Source organism: Pteronotus mesoamericanus, unplaced genomic scaffold (assembly GCF_021234165.1).
Source record: "Pteronotus mesoamericanus isolate MK-2021 breed Mesoamerican mustached bat unplaced genomic scaffold, CSHL_Meso_final contig_182, whole genome shotgun sequence".
Lineage (NCBI taxonomy): Eukaryota > Metazoa > Chordata > Mammalia > Chiroptera > Mormoopidae > Pteronotus > Pteronotus mesoamericanus.
The window spans coordinates 26,926,355-26,952,244 of NW_026555078.1; the positions used below are offsets into that span (position 1 = coordinate 26,926,355).

General features: G+C 38.8%; 1 protein-coding gene across 1 annotated transcript in view; it reads right to left on the reverse strand.

Moving 5' to 3' along the window:
* Positions 1-18,543: 18,543 nt before the first annotated feature.
* Positions 18,544-25,890, reverse strand: part of SYT16 (synaptotagmin 16) — a 119,721-nt gene continuing 112,374 nt past the window's right edge. Inside the window, exon 7 of the mRNA XM_054567615.1 lies at positions 18,544-18,988. Within this exon, the coding sequence (XP_054423590.1) occupies positions 18,675-18,988 (314 nt within the window). The 3' untranslated portion in view covers positions 18,544-18,674. The remainder of the gene's footprint in view (positions 18,989-25,890) is intronic.

A 25,890-nucleotide genomic window follows, 5' to 3' on the forward strand; every position in this document is an offset into this window, starting at 1 on the left:
CCCCAAATCAAGTCAGGTTATTTGGGGCCACCAGCTGACCACTCTCCAATGGCTGCGGGCAGGGTGGGATCTCCAAACACGTTCCCACCCTCACCCTCAATGAAAGGACTCTTTTCTGAGCCTCCAAGGAAGACACCTGGCTGGAGGAGTCCACACCTACCTTGCGAGCTGAGTCCATTCACCAGGAGATGGGCGCATGCACTTGTTTTGTAAAGGCGCGGGGTTCAGTGCTCCCTCCTGCTTTTGCGTCGCTGTCACTCTTCAGACGGGCGCTGACAGCGACAGCGGGCGGTGGCAGCAGCGCGACAGCGACAACGGCAGCGGCAGCAGCGGCAACTGCAGCACTGTCGGGAGCCCGGGCTGCTGCACGTCGGTCCCTCCAGACTCTGAAGCGCCTCTCGCTCTGGTTCCGAACGCAAGGCGGGAGCGCAGCTGTTCTCGGCTCGCATTGGACCAGAGGGAGCAGATGTTACCCGGTTGCTAGGAGCGTTGCTAGGAGGCGATGACGCCCCTCCAACAGCTCCGGCGCAACTTTCCTGTAGGTCTGGTGCACTGGCAGAGGCTGCTAGAAGCAAGGTTTGAGAGCAAGGACCGACGAAGGTCGGCGAACAGAGTCCCAAACAGGGAGGGTCTTGTCGCCCAACTTGGGTCCAGGAGAGCGAGCAAGGGATCTGAGGTGGGTGAGCACCGCAGCTTCCCGCGCCAGGCTTCTGGTGGGGCTCCTGCAGACTTGGACAAGTGATAGGGGGCATACGTGAGCCTCCCACGGCAGGGTCATTCTCTGTAGGCCCTAGCTGGGTGGGATGTCCCCTGTGTGGGACTGGGTTTGGGGATCGGAGTGGGACAGCACTTTCAGCGGCTGAGCGGCAGGACTTGGTCAGCGCTTTTCAGACCGAGAATTCCACTGGGGCGCTCCGTTGCCTTGGGGCAGGTCCCTGGCAAGGGGAGAGGTAGAGAAGCTGCACGTGTGAGGCACGTGAGATGAAGAGCATAAGATCTTCTTCTGCCTTCTGGGGCGCTCCTCCCCAGAGTGCTCCTGTTGGCGTCGGAGGGTTTGAGCAGTTGATACATTTTAAAGAGGGAAATAATAACTAATCCATGAAAATCAGACCAGAATCTAATTCCTTTTAATGCTGTCTGTGGCTGACTACTGTCATGGATGATATCAAAGATTTCAGAAAAAAACATCTCCCCTGAAAGACTCCCTTTACACAATTAGAAAGTCATTTTCATCCAATGGCTCATTATAGCCTCAGGCTAATATGCAAACTTCCTGAAAACAAAAATACTCAAGAGAAAAGGTACTTTTCACAAAGAAGAAGATAAGTTATGCATGTTTCAGTCATTTACACTTTAGTATAAATTCACTCAAAAGATTATGTCGTCACTGATAGCTCATTCAGGTTATACTTTTATTTTTCACCACTGCTCTTTGTTGTCCTTGTTGTTTTTCAGTGGGATTGTTATTCCTGAGTGGAGAGGATAATGAGAACATCAAAGTGGACAAATTTGGGTAGCCAACAAGCCAAACTGAAGGCAGGAAAATGACAAACCAAGCAGAAAAATTTTGCCCAAACGGTCCTCAGAGAAGGAATCTCATTGAAGAAGGAGATACACTACTTCTCTGGTTCCTTACAGGGTCAGGCCAGGGACTGGGAGAAGAGAGCACCAGTGGGACTCAATTAAAATGGAAAGCCGCTGTCTCTGGAGCCAGAGCAGGGCTGCTGTGCAGTATCAGGTTGTTCCTTGCACATTCTTTCAAACCAAAGGGGCTACGCAGAATGACCCTACTCCTCTCAGAGGCCTTTACTCCCTCCGGCACCCAGGACCAACTTAATATCGACACAAACCTTGGAATTAACAGTTCATTAGCCCTAAGACTTTCCCCTTTGCTCTTCAAGGTCTAGTCATTCTGGACTTTTTCAGTTTCTTTGAATGGGGGAAGTTCTCATTTGTCTCAGGTATCTTGTACATGCTGTTTTTTTCTTCCTTAACATGTCTCCCTTTTACCTGGTTTACTCCCACTCAGCCTTCAAGCCTCTGCTTAAATACCTCTTCCTCACAGTGCCTTTCTTTCCCTTTCAGCCTCCCACTGACTAGATTAGTCTCCTAATTACATTCCCAAATTATCCTACTCATCCCATTTCACAACAGTCACCACACCAGGCTACAAGCTAGTTCCATTTTGTTAACACTCTGTCCCCAGCACCTAGCTCACAGTTCCTGGCACATCGAAGGCAGTCAAGAGCACGTGTAAGTGGGTGGAGCCACCCTTGCCTGACCCCGTGCCCCTGTTTACTCCTTAGCTGTGTGGTTATCAGTCCGTGAACTTACACAGGCCGAGAGGGCAGCAACTACTTGCTATCTTTTTAGTTAATCAAGAGGGGGGAAAAGCCTATTATACCCAAAATTGTTTTCTGCCTTTAATGAGACATTGTGTGGATACAGCAATGTCTTTTCCTTTTCAAAACATCTTGTGAAGAGTGCTACCTGGATTTTCATGGCATTAGGAAATAACCTAAAAGTCCTTTATATATTTTCCTAATTCTCTTCCGTGTGCTCCAGAGTAGGTGTGAGTCCTCTGAGATGAATTGCTTCATCTTTCCTTAAAATACTCTTCTATCTCAGGTGAAAGCAGCCTCCATCATTACATTTTTTATCTTTATGGAGTAAAAAAACTGAATCTCTTTGTGGATCGGCTGGTGAACTTGACCAATATGGGCAGCACTTCTCATCTACTTTACCAGAATAGACGAGGATATATTCTTTTCTGTTGTCAATATAACTCACCAAATAATTGCCAAATCCCCTCTTCACCTAGGACCACCTCAAGAAAAATAACAGATGTTGAAAGACATGAAAGAAAGGTCAAGGTAATCTCAAGATCATAGAGTTGCTTGGTGGCAAGGCCAGAAATAGAACACAGGTATAAGAATTTAATCTTTTTGAAGCATTCATATTTGCAAATTTGATTTTTAAATTCTTCAATTCTCCAGACAAGTGATTAGAGCAAATCTTTCCCTAAACAATTTTGGATTTTAAAGTTAAATATTAAAATACCATACAATCCACCTTAGACTTCATCTAAATTCTAATCTTCTCACCACTGAATCTTGTCCCTCCTCGAGACAGCCACAGATGTGATACTAATCCTGTCTCCTACTCCTTATCTGTTTGCTAAAAAAAAATGTGATGCTTTATTATGTAGTAGAATGAACATTAAAATTCATCAGAGCTCTGAATTGTCAGCCAATCTTCCTCTTGAGTCATGTCTCTGAATGTCCCTGGAGAAACCCTCGGGAAACTGTAAAGAGAGACTAAAATTTACAAGACATAAAATGTAATTTGATTCATCAATAAAATGTTACTCAGGATGGTTCTTCTTTTTAGTTACTACAAAAGACTTCAAGAACCAGAGTCATAAATGACTATGTCCATCCTTTTAACATTTAAGGATGGGTAAGTCTTTGTGGAAGGAATGTCAGAAGGTAGCAATTATTTGTCAAGATTTAGATTCAGCAGATGATTTACTCTGTGATTCATATACTGAAAAATCTGTTTCTTCCGTGAAATTCTACTTTTCCTCAGAACTTTTTATGATTTGCTTTGGTGATTTTAATATGCATATGTCAAATATGTATGTATATACTAGTGCACGTACACAAGTATTCAACTTTGATCAGGTTATCAGTCCAGAAATGTGAAGTCAAATGATCTTTGTTTGCAACAGCACCATGCCCCTCCCCCAGCTGAAGGGCTCTGAGATGACTGGGGTGAACAAACGGAATCCTTTAACAACCCATAATGTTCTAGTGCCACCATGGGTTAGAAAGACCTTAAGCAACAGTGAGCCTGCCATTAGCAAGCTTTCTTTAAATAATCATCACTACTGCAGCATGTAACATAATTTTTTTAAAAAGAAATTGCACATGTGCTAGATACTATCTAGAAGAATCTCACCAACCTGATTTATTTTCCTGTGCATGCAAACTACAGTTCCCACCCTACTTAAATATAGGTCGAGCTATGTGACTAATTCCAACCAATGGAGCATGGATGGTAGTGGAGATGACCACCGCTAAGCCTGGCCCCTTAAATATACACTTGATTCTAAGACCTATTCTTCCTCCTCCATTTTTGGGGCAAAGGGATTCCTGAAGGACTCTGAGATGGCCCTCAATCCCTGAGATGCTGCTAAGAAAGAAAGCTGCATGGACAAAAACAGATTAGTGAGAAATAAACCTTTCTTATAGTGACTCTCTGATATTTAGGGTTGCTTATTAGATAGGTAGCATTAATTACCTCAATTCATACAATTCAAAAATAGGAAAAACCCATTGGTCAGGCATCCTCCTGCAAAACAAAAGGTCACTGGTTTGATTCTAGGCAAGGGTGCATGCCTGGGTTGTGGGTTCGGTCCTCAGGCTAGTGGAGGCCTGTGCAAAAGGCAACTGATGTTCCTCTCCCTCTCTTTCTCCCTCCCTCCCTTTCTCTCTAAAAATAAAAAAGAATAATAATTGTTTTTTAAAAATTAGAAAAATATCTTGACTGGTGTGGCTCAGTGGATTGAGTGCCAGCCTGCAAACAAAAGGGTCACTGGTTTGATTCCCAGTCAGGGCACATGCCTGGGTTGTGGGCCAGGTCCCTAGTGGGGGGTGTGCGAGAGGCAACCACACATTGATGTTTCTCTCCCTCTCTTTCTCCTTCCCTTCCCCTCTCTCTAAAAATAAATAAATACAATCTTAAAAAAAAAAAAAGAAACAGATTTCCCCTAAAACATTTATGGAATTTTCTTTTCTTTTTTGTTTTGTTTTGGGGACATCAGCCACGCATGCTTTCACTGCTGCGGAGGTAGCTGACCATAATAGCCCTGCTCGCTCTACTTCTCCTTCGCTGCATCTGAGCCTCATAAACTTATTAGAACTCGGTACACATAGAGGGAAGAGGACTCTAGACAAGAACCTCTCTGATGAGTAATTACCTCCACTTTTATACAGGAATACCTGTGTTTTGCCTCCTGAGAATCTTCTTCAGATGCAACTTAGTTACTGCAGATGATCTTTACATTTATATAGTTCTTCACTTACCCAATATTCTTAAATTCAACACTTTAGCATTTGAGTTGATATACATTGATTTGTATACATGTTCAACATAAAAGCCTATAGCACCCTTAAACCAAAATAAGTTATATGGATCATAAATGTAATGCTTGTAGTCCTAATATATATGTCTGCAGTTGGTATGATTTGGGAGTTAATGGTTTCTGTATATACTAAAATAAGCAATATCATTCAGGCCCATAAAATTTGCATGTTGATACTGCAAAAACGTATCTTTTTAACATAAAAATTTCACACATATACATATAAGCCATCTGCTTAAACTTTATTGACAAAACCAGTAGCAGCAGTTTTACAAAATTGGAATGATTTTCAATTTTGAACTATCATGAGTTCAGTTGCAGCAGACATTTTGTACAAACTGGGGCTAATGCCTCTTCTATGTTTCTGTTTTAAACAAAAAGCGATTAGAATTTATCCTCATGCATTTAAATATCTAATACAGAAATAGTTTTTAGGCTGCATAAAATATGCTTCCAAAATCATTGTGAGACTGAACATCTGTCTTAAGCATCATCTGTACAAGAAAAACAGTATAATTCTTCTAATCATGAACTTATTCTTGCTCACAGGTAAACAATTTTATATTTTTTAAAATAGTTTCTGAGGGTGATCCTAAAACAAGAGTATCACCAGTAAATATTTCACTGACTTGCGCAGTTAAAACACAAGACCTAACAGTGTAACAGTTGCACACCAAATTGTTATGAAATTTTGAACATTACAAAAGGTTGAAAGGTACTCTAGTTTTTCACCACTAATTTTTTTTCAAATCTTTTCCTATATATTAATTAGTTACCGATTGAAGTAATCTTAGAAATGGGGAGGGTCATTATATTCTATAGCTGTTTGTTCTACAGCTAGAGATACATTCATGCTTCTTAAGCAGAAGACACCATAAGTCATTAACTCATATTGTGAGAAACCCAAGGACACCTACATGGAATGTTCTGAAGATGTTTTAAAGTTTCTAAGATTAGAGTTCAACCCTTGGGAAGAGGAATATTTTTTTGTTTCTTTCTTGAAACTCTGGACCACCCAAGGATTCTCTGTTGGAAATCTTTGGATGAGGACATATTACAGCAGCCAGACCTGAAAATGCCCATGAAACAATGGGAGAGATTTGTGGCAGCTCCTACCTTACAACTAAGTCTGGCCTTGAGCGATGAATTTGACCAGAATGCTGTCCAGTGACTTAGTAATCTAAAGGAAGAGCAGATTTTATATTAAGCCATGTTATGCTAATCTGTCTTCTTAAGTGAAATCCATAGAACTATTGACCATTATTCACAAGCACCAAAAACTCAGGGCCATCTAGTACATACAAATAACTCATTCAAATAAACATGAAATAGAAAAGGAACAGGCTTACAATATTAAGAAATCTTCATCATCCAGCTGTGAGTAGAACAGAAATACAAACACACTCCCTGCTAAGAGCAGTGTGTTCCATGTAGAGTAAAACCTCTTGAATACATGTGTTCAAAACAAATGAATCATTCACATTTATATTTTTAATGCAAGTTCTTCAAGGACACCCATCAAAATTGAGATAAAATGGAGAACCAATAAAATATTTCAAAACAATAGAGTTGCACACAGTATGTATATGGGGAAACATAAATGTGTGAATTTGAACAACTGCTTTGGATGCCATATGAAGACCCCCTCAAAAAAATCAAGAAAGATTTATCTTGCACTGTGAACACAAAATATTGTTATGAAATCTTGGATGTACCTTGAAAGTATTTTTTTATTTTTTGTTTCATCTTTTCATTTATTGGTACTCTTATAAATACCAATAGTAAATGGTATTTGGGGAGAAATGATTATATGCTTGAAGAAAGTCACTTGGAGCAGAGAGATGGAGGAGCCTGATTTCTTAAAAGAAAAAATAATAACATAGATTGGAGGACCTTTTTTGGTGGGCGAAGCATCTTTCCAAATACTGTATCTAAATCGTATTTAATGAGGGGGGGGTGTGAAAAGCTCTTCAAATGAATATTTTCCCTATACTCAAAGTTAAATTGTTCTTTAAAAAGAAGGTCGGTGTTCAATTCAAACATTGGCAAGCCTGCTGAAAGATGGATTTTCAATTTTTTCTGTGTTCAGCATGTCTGAACAAAAGAATTAGAACCTAATACTTTATTTCCTCAGAGGCAGAATGGCTGAAGACCATTCCAAAGTAACTTTTAGTCAAATTACCTACGTCTTGTGAATATAGCTCAATGATTGGCAGATATCTAAAAGTGTCAATTACTTTGATATATCAGCATAAACAAATGATTTGACCTTAAACTAAAAATAATAAAATGTCTTGCCTCTTAAAAACTCTTAATTCCGTGAAGTATTTTTCCATCTGTTACCTTGTCATGCTACATAGTGGGGACTCAGAATGTTTAGTATATTAATGAAGGAATGAATGAATCTTCTTACAACTATCTGGAGAAAATAAGTGAAATAAGTATCACTATTTTCATCCAACAGATGCCAAAATGAATGTTTGGAGCCCTTGTGAGTTGACATTCATTTTAGAGCTCATTAGGGAAAGATCTGGTACTGGAACACAGGGCTCATTAATTTTAATCTAATCCAATATTCTTTCCACAACCACATCGTCACCTCGGCTGTCTCACCAGGTTCCACAAGTTGCTGCAACTACAAAACCAAGGGCAGTCAGTACACATGTAAATAATAGCAAATGTTCACCAGATATTGATCATTAGTCAGGCCTCCCCACTTGCCCAGTGTGATTATCAATGTGATCGCAGCCACACCCACCCACTTGCTCAGTCAGGGGTCAGTGTCACGGGCCACCCTCCGCTCAGAATTCAGAGCTGCCATAGGAGCCAGATGCTCACATACCACTCTTAGTTTGTACATTGACCATGACAGGGCACAATCACAAAGCTTCCTTTCTCTTGGCAGCAGTAGGAAAGGCATATAAACTAGTATCAGAATGTGGTCGTCTATCATGAATCAGTAATAATGCAATTAGCCCTTTTCTTCAATGTATGTTGAAATCATTGCTCAACAACAGAAAACACTACACAGTCACTGATTTGGGGATCACATTCTCACAGCCTTCAGGTCATCCTCTGTTTAGATTCCAATGACAGGTTAACACAAATTATGAAATTGTGATATTTTTCATAAGACTTCTCAGATGTAAAACAAGCCTAATATCAGCTGAAATAGATTCCAGACTGGAAGGTGCTACATTTTATTTGATGAATCATATGAATTAATCCAACTATTTTTCTTGAGAACATGCACATTAACAAAATGTACCTTAGCAACTAGCAATTAGAACTGCAAGTAAAGGTAAATAAACAAACTGGTACAGCCAGACAATGATATTATCATTCAGTGCTAAAAAGAAATGAGCTATCAAACCATGAAGAGATACGGAGGAAACTTAAATGCATATTAGCAAGTGAAAGAAGCCAATCTGGAAAGACTACATACTATATGATTCCAACCATATGACATTCTGGAAAAGGCAAAACCATGGAACAATAAAAAGAGAGACATGTGGACCTAGAATGTGTGTATATTATATAGAATAACATAGATGGAAATATTCTTTCAGTGTACATGTTCCTCACCCATCAGTTTTTATCGGCAGCCTTCAGAGATCTTTTCCCAAATATCAGGTCTTCATAAATAAGAGATGTGGAGTTCTTTACTATGGGCTGTCAATGCGGCAACACTAAAAAACTGTCTTCAGTAAGAATTTCTAGGACATTAAAGATTCTGCTTTAACTCACATGGATTGAGACTTGTTTAAAAGATAATTGAGATATGTTTTATAATATCAAAAATTGCAAGCAATAAATCCATTAGCAAAACTTCTATTTTTGTCTCCTGTTATAAAATTGAAAGTATTAAGAGTTAGATCCAGGCAGGTTTAAAATTGTTTGAGACTGGAAAATAATTATTGGTCAACCTGCTAAGGGAGGGACACTTCCAATGTTGACCTTTACCAATGCCACAGAGATGCCCCAAGTGTGTACAGTGTATAATATCTAAGAAAATTTGATCAAAAAGCACAGAGAAATATGCAGCGTTCATTGTGCACACCATCAGCCCTTTATCTGGCAGCTACTGTCTCCAGTTCACTCTTTCTACAAGTAAAAGGTAGCAATGCCTTTCAACTATTGAAGTGCAGAGCTTACAAGAAATGTGTGTGTCACATTTGTTTGTACACACCTAGCATTCCAGGGTGATTTAATATTCGATTATAAAAATAAAAAAATACTGAACATCTAATTTCTATTTCATGCCATAACTCATTTAATTACTGGAGTGGAATGCTACACTGATTCCTTCAGATGCAAAGGATATCGCTTTATTTTGAAGGGAAGCATAGACTGACAAAAAAGTATACTTCTTAGAGGCAGAGTAGTAACTTCCACTTTTCTTAAATCCTTTCCCCTTTAATGAGGGGTGTTAAGAAGAAGGAGAAACCAAGATAGCCAGAGAGAAAGGTTGGGGGTGGTCAGAGGCAGGTAAAGTGGAGGGAAAAGACAAAAGGAGACTCTGCTGGGCGCACAATACAGCCTGCCAGTGATGTTTTATTGAATTGCACACTTGCAACCTGTATGGTTTAGTGAACCAATGTCACCTTAATAAGTTCAACTTAAAAAATAAAATCAATAAAAATCAATAAAAATAAATTAAATTTTAAAAAAGGAATATTTAGAAACAAAAATGATTGTTAAACTGTTTCACACATCTGCTATTCTACAGTCCCTAGCCCAAAGTCTGTGGCATAATACACTTAATAAATGTCCTTTGAATGAATATATTTTATATAAACTAATGTAATTTAAAAAAGCAAGTAGACACTTTAAGGGGAAAATGAAGTAAACAAATCTAATGTGCAAACATGGTGACAGTAATGGGAAGGCAGCCTCCTCACATCCTCAAAGCAGAATTGGTAGCACTGACATGACGTAAGAACTGCCATGCAGAGTGGAGGCACCTCAAGGCAGCCTCAGTGAGCAACAGAGGGCAGATGGCAACACCGGTGGTGGTTTTATTCTAGGAAGGCCTCAGGCCTGAGGCCTCCATGGCTGCCCCTGCATTTGTTTTGTGATGCCTCAAGCTGTTTTCCAGGTTCCACTGTGGCCCCAAATAGAGCTGTTTCTTGTCTGTGCATCTAGGATGTTGCTTTGGGACCCAAGGGCAACACCAATAGTCAAAGCCCCATGAGAGCGGAAACTCACTGGGAGCATGCAGATGTTCCCAGTCACCTAACCAAAGCCCCGACAGCAACTCCCCAGAGAAAATCTTGTGTGATACAGAGAAAAATCAATGTGGATAAATGTCCGAAGGGGAAGAGGACAGGCCTAGTGTTGCTATTGTTGATTCTGATTGGAGGTAGAATATAAGCTCTTAGGAGGGACATTGTTCACGGCTCTCTTCCTGGGTGCCCTCTCACTCTCCTGTAGACAGAACCCACAGCTCATACGGATGTTCCTGTTTTAAAAGACTTCCAAAGATGGCAATTCTGTGATCTCCCTTGGTGATTCCCCTTCCAATGTGACCGAGGCTTACTTCAAGTCCCAGGCTTCCTAGACATTTTCTTCAATAAATTTAGTCAATAGATTTTTACCTCTTTCCAATAACCCATAACAAGAAGTCAACTTTTTATGCAACATAATTAGACTAATACGTTGGTGAGCACTGCTGGTGTTATTATGATGACTAATGTTTCCATATGTTGTCGCAGCCCCCAAAAAGATGTTACGTGCTGTGCTATCCCAAAAAGCCTGGTGTTAGACACAAGGAAATCCAATGAATACATTTTTAGTTAATTCAAAACAACCTTCACATAACTCTGCTTATATCTTAAACTTTCTTGACCTTGATTTAGGTGGAAGTGCTGACTCTGCCCACATGGTCAAGAAGAGAAAGAAGGCACTGTCCTCTTGCTAAGAACTCCTCACATCCTGAATAACTGTTACCAGAAATCATTTCACAGCCTCCTCAACTTCCCACCAACCACTTTAACTTTCCTACATGCTGAATTATTCCCAACTAAAACCCCTAAGCTAAGAGATTCTTCTCCAATTTCTTCATTTTTCTCCCGAATTCGGAAGCCCGGAACTTGAGGCAGCATACTGACAATTTGGCAATGTTGGGAATATAGCCTTACACTTCCCCATTCCAGAATCACACTTAGTTTAAAAACACGAGTAGTACATGACTGGCTCATGGCACCTGGTTACATGAAACTTGAGGAGGTTAGTAAGTGACCACTTCTTCAGATCAAATGTCCACAAAGCTTTTTCTAAATTCTCAGAAAACTCTCCTTGTAAGGTTTGAATGCTTGAGAAATGAACATGCTTTCTAGTATATCAACAAGTCACTCTTAAAACTTTCCAAAAATAAGTCAGTATCAACTCTGATGAAGCTCACTTCATTAAGAGCTCTTAAGGGAAACAGTCATAAATAATTGACCCTAATTAGAATTTCTCAGTCCAACCAGTTAGATAAGTTTTGATAGTTGCATTACTAGATCCTCTAAAATTTTTGCCTGTAAGGATATAGTACGGACGTATAATATTGCCCTCCAAAAAAAGTGTTGTCTGTTTTAAAAAGGGCATCAGTATAGTGCTACAACATTACAATATATTAGTTTTTTAGAACAAAGTTGAAATACAAACTGAAGTTGCCCTCTTCACCAACTCTTTTTGATGGTAACAAGGTGCTCAGTCCAAGTACAAATAGTAGAGAACACCTGGGCATGAGTAAAGGACTTCCATGTGATTTGTTAAGATGTACACACAAGCACTAAGGTTTTGCATCTCCTCCAAACCAAAGTGGGGGGAGGATAAAAATTTGGTTATTATACCTTTTAAGGGATTTATTAAGACTCAATATCCTCCTTATGCAAGCTTATCTCTTGTCAGGTTGCCCCAATATAGACTTCCTTTTTTCACAAATTCAGACTAGTCTTCCTCTAATGTTACCATTACTTTCACTAGCAGTAGAAACACACTCTAAATACTTTTTTCTCTTTTTTAAGCACAACTGTGAGGGGGAAATATGGAATGCTTACAATAAGCTGCACTCTCTGCTGTTATTTCCTTAATGTATTTTTTAAAACTTTATGAGGTAGATATTATTTCCATTTTACACTTGAAAAAACTGGGACACAAGCTGGATCAGTAGTTTTCTTAAGGCTACACAGCAGATAGCAGAGTTCCACCCAAGCCCAGGCTAAGACCACAGTCCATGTCAACTTCTGTGATTTGTGTTAGATCAGCCTCATATCATCCATCTTTAAGTATTTTCCAGAATTCCACTAGATGTGAAAAAATGATAACTAGTTAGCATGAAATATCTTTTGGATTATTAGTTTACTCTTTTAGAATATATGCTGGTAGATGCTGAAGTTTTCCAATTTATTTATTTGTTCTTAAATTCTTCCATATGCCTACTATATGATCATTTGTTTCTTATAGTTTGCATAGATTTTTTTTCTTTGGAATAAAAGAATGATTTTTTTTTTTTTAGAAGAGTTCTGGCCAAGATGGAGTCGTAGGTAGATACACTCTGCCTCCTCGCATAACCCAAAGAAGGACAACCACCAATTTAAAAACAAAACACAACCAGAATTGCCAGAAAACAGAACTGTATGGAAATCTGAAAACCGAGGAGTTAAAAAAAGAAACATTCATCCAGACTGGTAGGAGGGGCAGAGTCAGGAATCTGGGGTGAAGAGGGTGTGGTTGTGGTGGCTGGCAGACCAGGCAGTGCCACATTCACATGCTGATAAACTAGGAGTAATAATTGGGCAGTGAGATAGGCTAAGCAAGTCAGGGTTCTAGCACCAGCAAGATAAGGCCTCAGAACCTCTGGCTGTAAAAACTCATGGGAGTTGTGGCAGCAGGAGAAACTGCCAGTCTCTTGAAAGCGGGGCAAGTGCAGATCAAGGGGCATTGTTCCCTCTCTGACCCCTCCCCCACATACAGGACCACAACTCAGCAAAGTAGGTTGCCCCACCCTAGCGAATACCTAAGGGTCTGCCACTTACCGTGTAACAGGTGCGCTAAGACAAAGAAATATGGCCTAAATGAAACAGATCAAAATTTCAGAAACAGAACTAAGAAATGATGAGATAGATGACCTATAAGATGCAGAGTTCAAAACACTGGTAATCAGGATGCTCACAGAAATGACTGAGTATAGATGTAAAATGGAGGAAAAAGTGAAGGCTATACAAAATGAAATAAAGCAAAATATACAGGGAATCAACAGTGAAGGGAAGGAAATCAGGACTCAAATCAATGATCTGAACAGAAGCAAGAAATATTCAACCAGTACAGAATGAAGAAACAAGAATCCAGAAACATGAAGAGAGGCTTAGGAACCTCTGGGACAACTTTAAATGCTCCAACATCCGAATCATAGTGGTGCCAGAAGGAGAAGGGGAAGAGCAAGAAATTGAAAACATATTTGAAAAAATAATGAAGGAGAACTTCCCCAACCTGGTGAAGGAAATATACATATAAGTACAGGAAGCTCAGAGAGCCCCAAAGAAGTCGGACTCAAGGAGGAACACACCAAGACACATCATAAGTAAATTACCCAAGATTAAAGATAAGGAGAGAACCCTGGCTGGTGTGGCTCAGTGGACTGAGTGCCAGCCTGCAAACCAAAGGGTCACCAGTTTGATTCCCAGTTTAGAGCACATGCTTGGGTTGTGAGGGCTCACAAGAGGCAACCACACATTGGTATTTCTCTCCCATGCTTCTACCTCCTTTCCCCTCTCTGAAAATAAATAAATAAAATGTTTTTAAAAAATTAGACCACAATTACAAAATAACATTAAAAAATAAAAAGATAAGAAGAGAATCTTAAAAGCAGCAAGAGAAAAGAAGAGGGAATACCTACAAAAGAGTTCCCATAAGACTATCAGCTGATTTCACAAAAGAAACATTACAGGGGAGAAGGGGCTGGAAAGAAGCATTCAAAGTCATGAAAGGCCAGGATCTACATCCAAGATTACTCTATCCAGCAAACTATCATTTAGAATGGAAGGGCAGATAAAGTGCTTCCCAGATAAGGTAAAGTTAAAGGAATTCATCATCACCAAGCCCTTGTTATATAAAATGTTAAAGGGACTTATCTAATAAAAAGAAGAAGATCAAAACTATGAACAGTAAAATGACAACACATTTATAACTATCAACAACTGAACCTAAAAAAAACAGAAACAAAAGCAAAAACAAACTAAGCAAACAACTAGAACAGGAAAAAATTCACAGAACTGGAGATCACATGGAGGGTTATCAGTGGGAAACGGGAGGGGGAAAATAGGGGAAAAGGCACACGGAATAAGAAGCATAATTGGTAGGTACATGATAGTCGGGGGGGCTGTTAAGAACAGTATAGGAAATGGAGAAGTCAAAGAACTTATATGTGCAACCCATGGACATGAACTAAGGCAGGGGATTGCTGAAGGGAATAGGGGTACTGGCTGGAGGGGCCGAAGTGGAGAAGAAAGAATGGGACAACTGTAATAGCAAAATCAATAAAATATACTTTAAAAAAATGATTTTAGAGAGAAGGAAAGAGAGGGAGAGAAACATCAATGCAAGAGAGAAACATTGATCAGTTGCCTCTTGTATGCGCCCCAGCCAGGGACTACACCCACAACCTAACTTGTGCCCTGACAAGAAATCAGGGTAGCAACTTTTCACTTTGCAGGATGACACCCAACAAAGTCATGCTGGCCAGAGCAAAAAAAAAAAGATTTTTTTCTTAATGGCAAAAATACTTTCCACTTCAGGATTACCTATCAGTTGCTTTTGTTGTGAATCAAATAGAATGAAATGTATGTTATTTGGCAATAGTTTCCTCAAAGGTAAGAGGAGGTGATGCCAAATGAGTTTTGTAGTTATTGAAGAATATGCACTCATTAGGTTTTAAGTCATCTCCAAATAATCCTTTTCTACTCAGTTATCTGATTTTAATATACTAAGTCCTCTGCTGCAAAAAGATAGCCAGGCTTGGGGGAAACTCACAATTGAACGTCCACACTGAAGCATCAATGGATTCAATTCATTGGCTATCAGAGAGGCACTTTCATGTAACCTGATAGTAATTTCAACTTAAATAAGGCTTTATTTGAAAAGAAGAGAGTTTTAATTTTTAGATAAGACCACCTAGTACAGACAGGATGTAAAGTACAGTTCCTGGCTTAGGTGTCCACAATTTGTAAAATTTGTGTGAACCTGCCTGTAGCACCTAGCACTGTGGAGGATCTTGATGTTTGAGGTCAATTATTGTCTTTGAAGGAGGAGCAGAGGAAACAAATGACAATGCAGTACTACAATCTCTTTTCCCCTTGAAATTATGGCAAGGATTCTTGCTCAAACATTGTGCAGGTAGAATGCTGACTATAATAAAGCTAACAGCAATACAAGTACTTTTGTTAGGAAGATGAGACCTCTATCACAGTTATGTAACATCAGCCAAAACAGGGTCCCAAACAACTGCTCATTACACTGGGATCCAGTGAAGGAGGGAGGAGAGAGAGCAGGTGCTCAGCTGCCTGGTGAATGGCCCATTTACAAATCCAGCAGTAGTCAGAAGGGTAGCAGGGAGCACGAGAGCCACCACCATGATGGGTAAAACCAGCACTTCGCAATTCAGTTATAAACTGATGCCCTGCAAGAAGGCACGCTAGAAAGCCAGTTTCCATAAACCTAGTGCGTCAACGTCTCTCAACAATCTCATTTAAAAAGCACCTCTTCAGGAAAAATCATGGAGAGAACTACTCATGCAACAAATACTGGTGCTTCCTCAGTTTCAAATGTCCCTATGTGATATTAATTATGAGCTAGATAAATACATAAAAGCAGCTTTTTTACTTCAGAACCAACTAATTATCTTCCATAAATCTTTTGAAAAGCAAATGTACACGTAAAAGCTCGAGTGAAAAACACGTTCAATGCATCATGTCTAGGCTACCAAGAAAATAAGGGAGTTTAAGTGCACAAAATTGAAAGATCTTACTAACCTAGAACTTCAAATTAATGTTCAAAAAAATTCAGCCTCATATTTTAATGTATCTTGTCATTAGCATTTTATATTTATACATCAGCTTTAGGGTGGTTGTTGCTGTATATTCAAGATGTACATACATCCCACCTGCTGAGTAGCACCAATATTGTAAAATTATAAAAATAAAAAATGCTTTTCAGGCATCCCTTCCCTTAAAATGCTGACATTCCTGTAACTGTACGTGATAAACAGACTATTGGGAAGCAGATCAAACACACAAAGATATCTTGACCATTCCAGCAGAAAACCTTAAAAATGGGTGGGTCAAGGCAACAGAAAACAAAGTAGCGGTGATTATTGGGCACCAGGAGATAGGGGATGCACCGAAACATAAGGCAGGGAAATAGGAGGGGGGAAGAAATCTAGGACTGTCTGTACAATATATGCAGATTTTTTCAAATGTAAATTTTAAAGTGAATGCTGCTTTTATGTGATTGCATAAAGGAAGGCATAACAAGGCTGCTCCACTTCCCTTTACACACAAGCGCATAAAGAGAGTAAGGGATGTGAGAAGCCAATTCTTTGTGCCGCTACTTAATCAATTGCACTCAGTTCTACTTATTGACACAGCCACACTGCACAGACCACTCAGCAGTTAATGGATATAATGTTGGAAAAGCACTTTGAGGACTTCCAAAGGAAGACAGGGCAAAAACCCAAAGGAGCAGGGTTTTATTAGTTATTCCCAATTAACTGAGCAGCATTATATGTGAAACTCCCAAGGCCTGAAAATAAATTGAGATAATTTATTTTGCTTATTCTGATTATCCCACATGAAAGCACTTCATTCCAAAGTTGGTATTTGAAATCCTGGTAGGGTTATTCTGTGCCCTACTCTGGTCTTGTCAGGATAACTATTATAGGCTGCAAGGAATAAATACATTCTTCAAGTGCTACAGGCTACATTTGCAATCTGTCAAAATGGAGAGCTGAGAGGGAGTTATGTGTTTTTAACTGTATACATCCATCACTAGCTCTCATCCTTCCCATAGACAGCAAAAAGTCAACAATGACACATAAAAGCTAAAAATAAGTGACTGAGCAATTGCTCAGAAGAGCTGCACATGGGCACAGTGTTTCATATACACACATTCCTTCCATTTTTTAGTACTGCCAATTTAAAGTAACTGAAATTAAGGGCTCAGGCCTAAGAAAAATTAAGTAAACATGCACTACAAAAATATGTAAAAGCCAGTTGGAAGTAAGATTTCATGCTCATAACCATACAACATCACTGTACCAAATGGCACGTGCCCAGATACAGGTAGTAACTAATAAATGTTGCTGTGTCATGAAAAAAAAATGACAACTACAGGCACATCAAATGCTCCAAGAAAAATTTAGTGTCATTCCATACAAGCTGGAAATATTTCTCCACTAACAGGTATTATAGCATCCATAGTTCATTTCTAGGATTCAATCGAATCAACTCTATTAAAGACCTATTGTTTACAATTTACTATGCTCTAATGATTGAAAATAGTGCATAAAAAAGAGTATGGTTTACATGCAGGCATACATTCAAAATATATGTCTGAGTAAATAATTGCATATAAAAAAGTATAATCTAAAAGGAAAGCACTAGATTCAGAAAATAATCAATAAATTCATGACTTAAATAGGCTTTTAGGTTTTCTTCTCATTCTGTAAGAATTTATTCCATGAGAAAGAGAGCATAAAAATTTTGGAAGTTACAAGTTTGAAATCTTATATATTCAAAGGAGACAAGTTGTCTTGCAACAGTTGTTCTTTTTTTAACAATTTTTTAGCTTCAAAATGATTTATCTAACCAAACCTCATAGGAAACCACAATATATAAGTGAGATAAAAAAAGGTATTTAATTAATACAAATTTGTTTGGTAAGTGCAAGTTTATATAACATTTATTTGTTAGGTAAATAAATGAGGGGGTTTTTTGATGAAGAGAAAAACATGAAATAGGATACTACGGGTGGCAGATGCATTCCTCTTCGAGCCTCGGTGTCTGACTCATTTCTGTAGTTTGGGGTTTTTTGTACCATATTAATAAAATTCTGAATCATACACACAAATGGTTGCAAATAGTAACATTTATCAGCTCCCCTGCAATCTCAGGTTACTCTTCAAGCAAACAGAAAAGGGAGCAGGAGAAGCTTCATTCCATAGCCTGAACCAAAACTCGATAACCTATTAACACGAATTAACTCATCACCACTGCTTGCAACTATGGTAGCATTTCCCACATGGTTGACTGTATATGTAGAATTTTTTAAAATTACAATACTTAAATCCAAATCAAACTTTTGAGAAACCCAAAGATCCCCATCCCCCCCACCACACACACACAGAATGTCCTAGGGGTTAGTGGAATTCAATCCCTATTTGAAAGCCTGTCTTTAAAAAGCCTGCCAGCTGTACACTGAGTGATGTTGGGAGCCAACACCTAGGGCCACCAGAGTGGACGTAGCATATAGACACCTGTTGATAAACCTAGGATTCAAGCAAACTATGCCACCTGCAGACCTGCTGGCCTTTGGTCTCCTTCATTTCCTCCCAATGGTCTTGTTCTTCCTCTCCGCTACTGTTTTGGCCCAGGGCAATCCAACCAATCATCTCTTTACGCTTCATAGTACGCCTGTTATAAATGGAAATCATCAATGTGACATCAGAGAGCTGAAAGAGGGCCACCTGGAAAACAAACGTCTCCTTATAGACAGGATTGGGCTGACCACGTCGAATGGATGTCTTGCAGCGGGACATCTCTTGACCCACAGAATTGAGGAGAAAGAGTTTTCCATATGTATCTAAGAAAAAAAGCAATGGAAATGAAAAGACATCAGTGCTTTTTTTTTGCCAGTCTAGTTGTCATATTTACATGGGGAGCAAATTTTTCTTTTAACATACCAACCAGCATTCTTAGGCCTGACACCTGCTATATGACTAACACCTTACATGAATGGGTAAGGAAAGGGATTACCTTGAATGTGTAATGTTACATGCAGCCCACTATTGGGCACCTTGCCATGTTCATTAGAAGCTCTATATGTGCAGGAGTCTGTACATGCATAGGCATAGTGCAGTGGTGTTCGTGGACATGCATAGTTTTTTATCACATTTTATTTATGCAACAAGATAAATATATACATTTTGTTCTACATGTTTTTCTTTCCATAGTCAAAATACTGTTTTATGCCTAAGTTAAAGAGTCTCTTCTTTGTCTCTCTGTGTACATATTCTTTGGACCATATCATCTCTTCAGTGACAACAACCAGATCTGTGTCTCCAGACTAGACTTCTCTCTCAGACTCAAGATCCAACTGAACATCACATTTCTCTTCGTGGACATTGCACACACATCTCACACTCATCATTTTCCCAACTCTTAACAACCTGCCGCTCCAATGTTCCCCATCTCTGTGAATGACAGCGTCAGCCCCTCAGTGTTCCAAATCAGACATCAGGACTACGTTTTTGATAAGACTGACCTCCTCACCCGGGCCCAGCTAATCAATCACCAAGTATTATGGATTCTACCTCCTAAATAGCTCCCAAATTGGCCCACTTTTTTCCATTCCCCATGCCACTGAACTCTCAGTTTCTACCGTAAGCTCAGATCACCAGCATCTCTCACCTGCATGACTGCACGCTTGCGCACCAAACACCGGTCACTGGGTAGAGCGATATTTGTAAAATGCATATCTGATCGTGTTACTCTCACTAATAAGCAAAAACTAAACCTTCAATACTTCCCACTCGCCTCAGGATAAAACTAAATTTCTTGGTAGAGACTACTTACTTGGGCCCTGTTTTTTCATCATCTTTGCCTTTATAGTTGTAAGCCAACTATTTTGAACTACCTTTATCCCTCCAACCCATCTGCTCTCTTATGCCTTCACTTTTGCACTAGCTATCCATGCCCTGATATCCCAAGTGATATCCAGCTCCACATGCCTTCTATTCACTAGTTTGGTTTGGACATTACTTTATCCAGGAATTTTTGCTGACCACTCTCCCTCCCCACCAACCCTCATTCAGATAACCCTCCTGTGGGCTTCATCAAAATCAAGTTTTACAGATTCAAAGATACAGAGATCAGACTGATAGTTGCCAGGGAAGAGAAGGGTTAGAGGAGTAGGTTAAAAAAAAGTGAAGGAATTGAGAGGTACGGATTGGTAGGCGCAAAATAGGCACAGGGATGCAAAGTACAGCATAGGAAATGTAGTCAATAATATTGTAATACCTACGTTTGGTGCCAGGTGGGTACTGGGAATATTGGGGGAAACACTGTGAAGTATGTGATTGTCTGACCACTATGTTATACACCTGAAACTAATTCAAAACAATATTGCATATAAACTGGAATTGAAAAAAGTTATTTTTTTTTAAATCAAGTTTTAACTTACTTCAGAACTTACCACCAAGTATTTCATTGCCTGTTTACTTGTCTGCAAGACTATCAGTATCCCAGTGGTGAAGAGAGGAGTGGCCTTGTTTACCGTTTACCCCAATGCCTGGCCCAGGGTCTAACATGTAGTAGACATTCAATTAGAATGAAATATTTTATAATAAATATTCGTGACTGGCCAGGACACTCAACTTTCTTTTTTCATTTGATCTCAAGCTTTTTTAAACTTGCGAAATACAGCTAAACGCCTTGTTTCATAATCCTTGCACTAGAATGCTATAAAATGGCAACTAACATCATATATTTAGTCATTTATAGAAAGGAAAGAAAATATCCAAATCACTGATATAATCTACTACTTTTGCTAAAATTTCTGAAAGGATTATTACAAAGAACATCATCTCCTAAGACCATTCTATTTTTACTAAATATCATTTATTCATTTCTTGACTTTTTTCTAAACTACAACTTTTACCAACTTATGTGTTCTCTATTCTTTTTAAAAATCCTAAATGTTAAGGCGTTTCACAAATTCTATTTTTCTGTACATCTGTTCAGAAAAAAAAGCTGATTATTGTTTACTGCTCACTTTCCCACATAAAAACCAGTCAAACTTTTAAAAAGTATAAACACCCATGCCTCTGTAATTTACTGTTCTCTACAAAAGCATTGTACGATAGGAAACAAATTACAACCTGCAGTTTTCTTTCTATGTTGATCTTTTTTCTATTCTGGTTTGATGTGTTATTTTATGCACTTATCTGCTGAGAAACACAAGGTGTGAAATTACACTTCAGGTGAGAAAACACTTCTCTGTCTCAGAAACAGGGCTCTCCACTCTTCAAACTGCTCTATGGAAAAGCTATCAGGAAACCTACAATGGGGGAGTGAATTTGCATTTCCGTAGCTGTAAAGGGCTCCCTGATTCCTGAAGGAAAAGTCACTTCAGTCGCCAGACGGCTCTGGGAATTCTGCTGCCCGTACGGGGTGGGAGTTGACTTAATCTGCAAAGACCTGCTCATTTCACAAAGGGCAATTTCAAACTTTATCCTGTCACAAGATTGTTTTCTAATGATGAGAAGGGCCACTTACAACCAAACCTCCACCTCTGAATCTGCATTGTTAAGTGACAAAAAGGAAAGATAATAATTTTATTAAAAATCCAGTCTGAGGACACCTGACTGAAAGAAGGAAATATTGCTGATCATTATAGCTCCAAGGGGAACCTTTATCACACTGGGGAATGATCATCCCAGTAAGTCTGGTCATCATCCATGACCGCACAGAGTTACAAAGTATTTTGCCTGTGATGACAACTTTTAAGATCTATTCTCTTAGTAGCTTTCAAACACACAGTAGAGTTTTGTTAACTACAATCACCATTCTGTTCATTTCATCACCAGGACTTATTTGTCTTACAATTGAAAGTTTGTACCAGTTTGACTATCTTCACCCATTTCACCCCACACAGCTCCCACCTCTGAAAACCACCGATCTGTTCTCTGTACCTATTTTTTTTTAAAAAGATAGCACATATAAGTAAAATCTTACAATATTTGTCTTTCTCTGACTCACCACATTGGATGTTTAGGACACCTGAAATTAATCTTTGTGTGTGGTGTGAAGTAGGGGTCTAATTATTTTTCCACATGGGAAGCACTGTTCATTAAATAGTCCATTATCTGCCAGGGGATTTGCAATACAACATCTGTCAGATATAAAGTTTCTAAGTTTGTCTGTCTTCCCCTAAGCCTCATAAAATTAATTATCACCATTTTATAATATATCTAGGAAGAATCCTTCTATCATCCTTTTTTGTTTTATTTTTTTAATTATTATTATTTTTTTTTTTTTTGCTCAAATACATTTGTCTCCATTTTCCCACGGCCACTTCCCCCTGCTCCACCCCACACCCACCTCCCACCCTCAATCCTTCCCCACTTTGGCTTTGTCCATGGGTCCTTTATACATGTTCCTTGACTTGACCCTTCCCCTTCTTTCTCCTGTTACCCCTTTCCCTCCTTCCCTCTCCTTACTGTCCATTTGTTTTTTTTTCATTGTTGCTGGTTATATTTTTCTTGCTTGTTTGTTTTGTTGATTAGGTTCCACTTATAAGTGAGATCATATGGTATTTGTCTTTTACCCTCTGGCTTATTTTGCTTAGCATAATGCTATCCACTTCCATCCATGCTGTCAGGAAGAGTAGTAGCTCTTTCTTTCTTTCTGCTGTGTAGTATTCCATTGTATAAATGAACCATAGTTTTTTGATCCACTCATTAACTGTTGGGCACTTAGGTTGCTTCCAGCACTTGACTATTGTAAAGTGTGTTGCTATGTACATTGGGGTGCATAGGTTCTTCTGAATTGGTGTTTTGGGATTCTTACGGTATAATCCCAGCAATGGAATCGCTGGGTCAAAAGGCAGTTCCATTTTTAGCTTTTTGGGGAAACTCCAAACTGTTCTTCACAGTGGCTGCACCAGTCTGTATTCCCACCAACAGTGTACTAGGGTTTTCTTTTCTCCGCAGCCTCACTAGCACTTGTTCATTGATTTGTTAATGATGGCCATTCTGATGGGTGTGAAATGGTATCTCACTGTGGTTTTAATTTGCATCTCTCTGATGGCTAGTGATGCTGAGCATCCTTTCATATGTCTCTGGGCCCGGGTATGTCATCCTTGGAGAAGTATTCAGGTCCTTTGCCCATTTTTTAATTGGGTTGTTTTCCTTCCTGGTTTGGAGTTATATGAGTTCTTTCTATATTTTGAAGATCAAATCCTTGTCCAAGGTATCATTGGCAGATATATTTTCCCATACAGTTGGTTCCCTTTTCATTTTGCTAATGTTTTCTTTAGCTGTGCAGAAGCTTCTTATTTTGATGAAGTCTCATTTGTTTATTCTTTCCTTTATGTCCCTTGCTCTAGGGGACATATTGGTGCAAATATTGCTGGGTGGAATATCTGAGTTTCCTGCCTATGTTCTCCTCTAGGACTTTTACGGTGTCACAACTTATATTTAAGTCTTTTATCCATCTTGAGTTTATTTTTGTGTATGGTGTAAGTTGGTGGTCGAATTTCATTTTTTTGCATGTAGCTGCCCAGATCTCCCAATACTATTTGTTGAAGAGATGATTTTTACTCCATTTTATGCTTCTTCCCACTTTGTTGAATATTAACTGACCATAGAGACATGGGTTTGTTTCTGGGCTCTCTATTCTGTTCCATTGATCTATGTGTCTGTTTTATGCCAGTACCAGACTGTTTTGATTACAGTGGCCTTGTAATATATTTTGATATCAGGTATTGTGATCCCTCCTATTTTGTTCTTCTTTCTCAAAATTGCTGCAGCTATTCGGGGTCATTTATGGCTCCATATAAATTTTTGAAGTGTTTGTTCTATTCTGTGAAATACGTCATTGGTATTTTAATAGGGATTGCATTGAATCTATAAATTGTTTGGGGTAGTATTGACATACTGATGATGTTAATTCTTCCAATCCATGAACACAGTATATGCTTCCATTTATTTGTGCCTTCCTTAATTTCTTTCATCAGTGTTGTGTAGTTTTCTGCATACAGGTTTTACCTCCTTGGTTAATTTTTCTTGTTGCTATAGTAAATGGGATTTTTTTCCCTGATTTCTGATTCTGATATTTCATTGTTTGTGTACAAAAATGCCTTTGATCTCTGAATGTTGACTTTTATTCCACTGTTTTGCCAAATTCACTTATTAGGTTGAGTAGTTCTTTGGTGGTGTCTACAGGGTTTTCTATGTACACTATCATGTCATCTGCAAACAATGACAGTTTTACTTCCTCCTTTCCAGTATGGATGCCTTTTATTTCTTTTTCTTGTCTGATCGCTGTGGCTAGGACTACCAATACTATGTTGAATAGAAGTAGTGAAAGTGGACAACCTTGTCTTGTTCCCAATCTTATTGGAAAAGCTTTTAGTTTTTGCCCATTGAGTATGATGTTGGCTGTAGGTTTTTCATATATGGCCTTTATTATATGAGTTATGCCCCCCTTTAATCCCACTTTACTGAGTGTTTTTATCATAAATGAATGCTGTACCTTATCATGTTTTTTCTGCATCTATTGATATGATCAAGTGATTTCTGTATTTCCTTCTGTTTACATGATGTATTACGCTTATTGATTTGCGAATATTGAACCATCCTTGAATCCCTGGGGTGAATTCCACTTGATTATGGTGGATAATCTTTCTAATCTATTGTTGGAGGTGGTTTGCCAATATTTTGTTGAGGATTTTAGCATCTATGTTCATCAGTGATGTTGGCCTGTAGTTTTCTTTCTTTGTTGTGTCTTTATCTAGTTTTTGCATTAGGATGATGCTGGCTTCATAAAAAGAATGTGGGAGTCTTTCCTTCTTGGATTTTTTGGAATAGTCTGAGAAGGACAGGCCTTAGCTCTTCCTTAAATGATTTGTAAAATTCTCCTGTGAAACCACCCGGTCCAGGGCTTTTGTGTGCTGGGAGTTTTTTGATTACTGCTTCAATTTCACCAACTGTTATCGATCTGTTCAGGCTTTCTTCTTTTTCTTCAGTCAGTGTTGGAAGGTTGTACTTTTCCAGAAATTTGTCCATTTCAACCAGGTTTTCAAATTCCTTGGCATATAATTGTTTGTAGTAATTTCTTACAATCCTTTGTATTTCTGTGATACCAGTTGTAATTTCTCCTCTCTCATTTCTGATATTATTTACTTGGGTCTTCTCCCTTTTTTTCTTGATCAGTCTGCTTAGAGGCTTGTCAATTTTGTCTATCTTTGGAAAGAACCAGCTCCTGGATTTGTTGATCCTTTGAATTGCTCTTGTAGTCTCTATGTCATTCAATTCTGCTCTGATCTTAATTATTTCCTTTCTTCTACTCATTCTGGGCTTTGTTTGTTGTTGTTTCTCCATTTCTTAAAGATGTAGGGTTAGGCTGTTTATTTGAAATGTTTCTATCTTTTTTAGGTAGGCCTGTATTGCTATGAACTTCCCTCTCAGGACTGCCTTCACTATGTCCCATAGGTTTTGGACTGTTGTGTGTTCATTTTCATTTGTTTCCAGAAATATTTTGATTTCTTCTTTGATATTATTGACCCATTCATTGTTTAATATCATGCTATTCAGTCTCCATGAGTTTTCATGGTTTTGAATTTTTTCCTTGAGGTTGGTTTCTAGTTTCAAGCCCTTGTATTCTAAGAAAATGCTTGTTATGATTTCAATTTTCTTGAATTTGTTGAGGCTTGTTTCATGTCCCATCATGTGGTCTACTTTTGAAAATGTTCCATGTGAATTT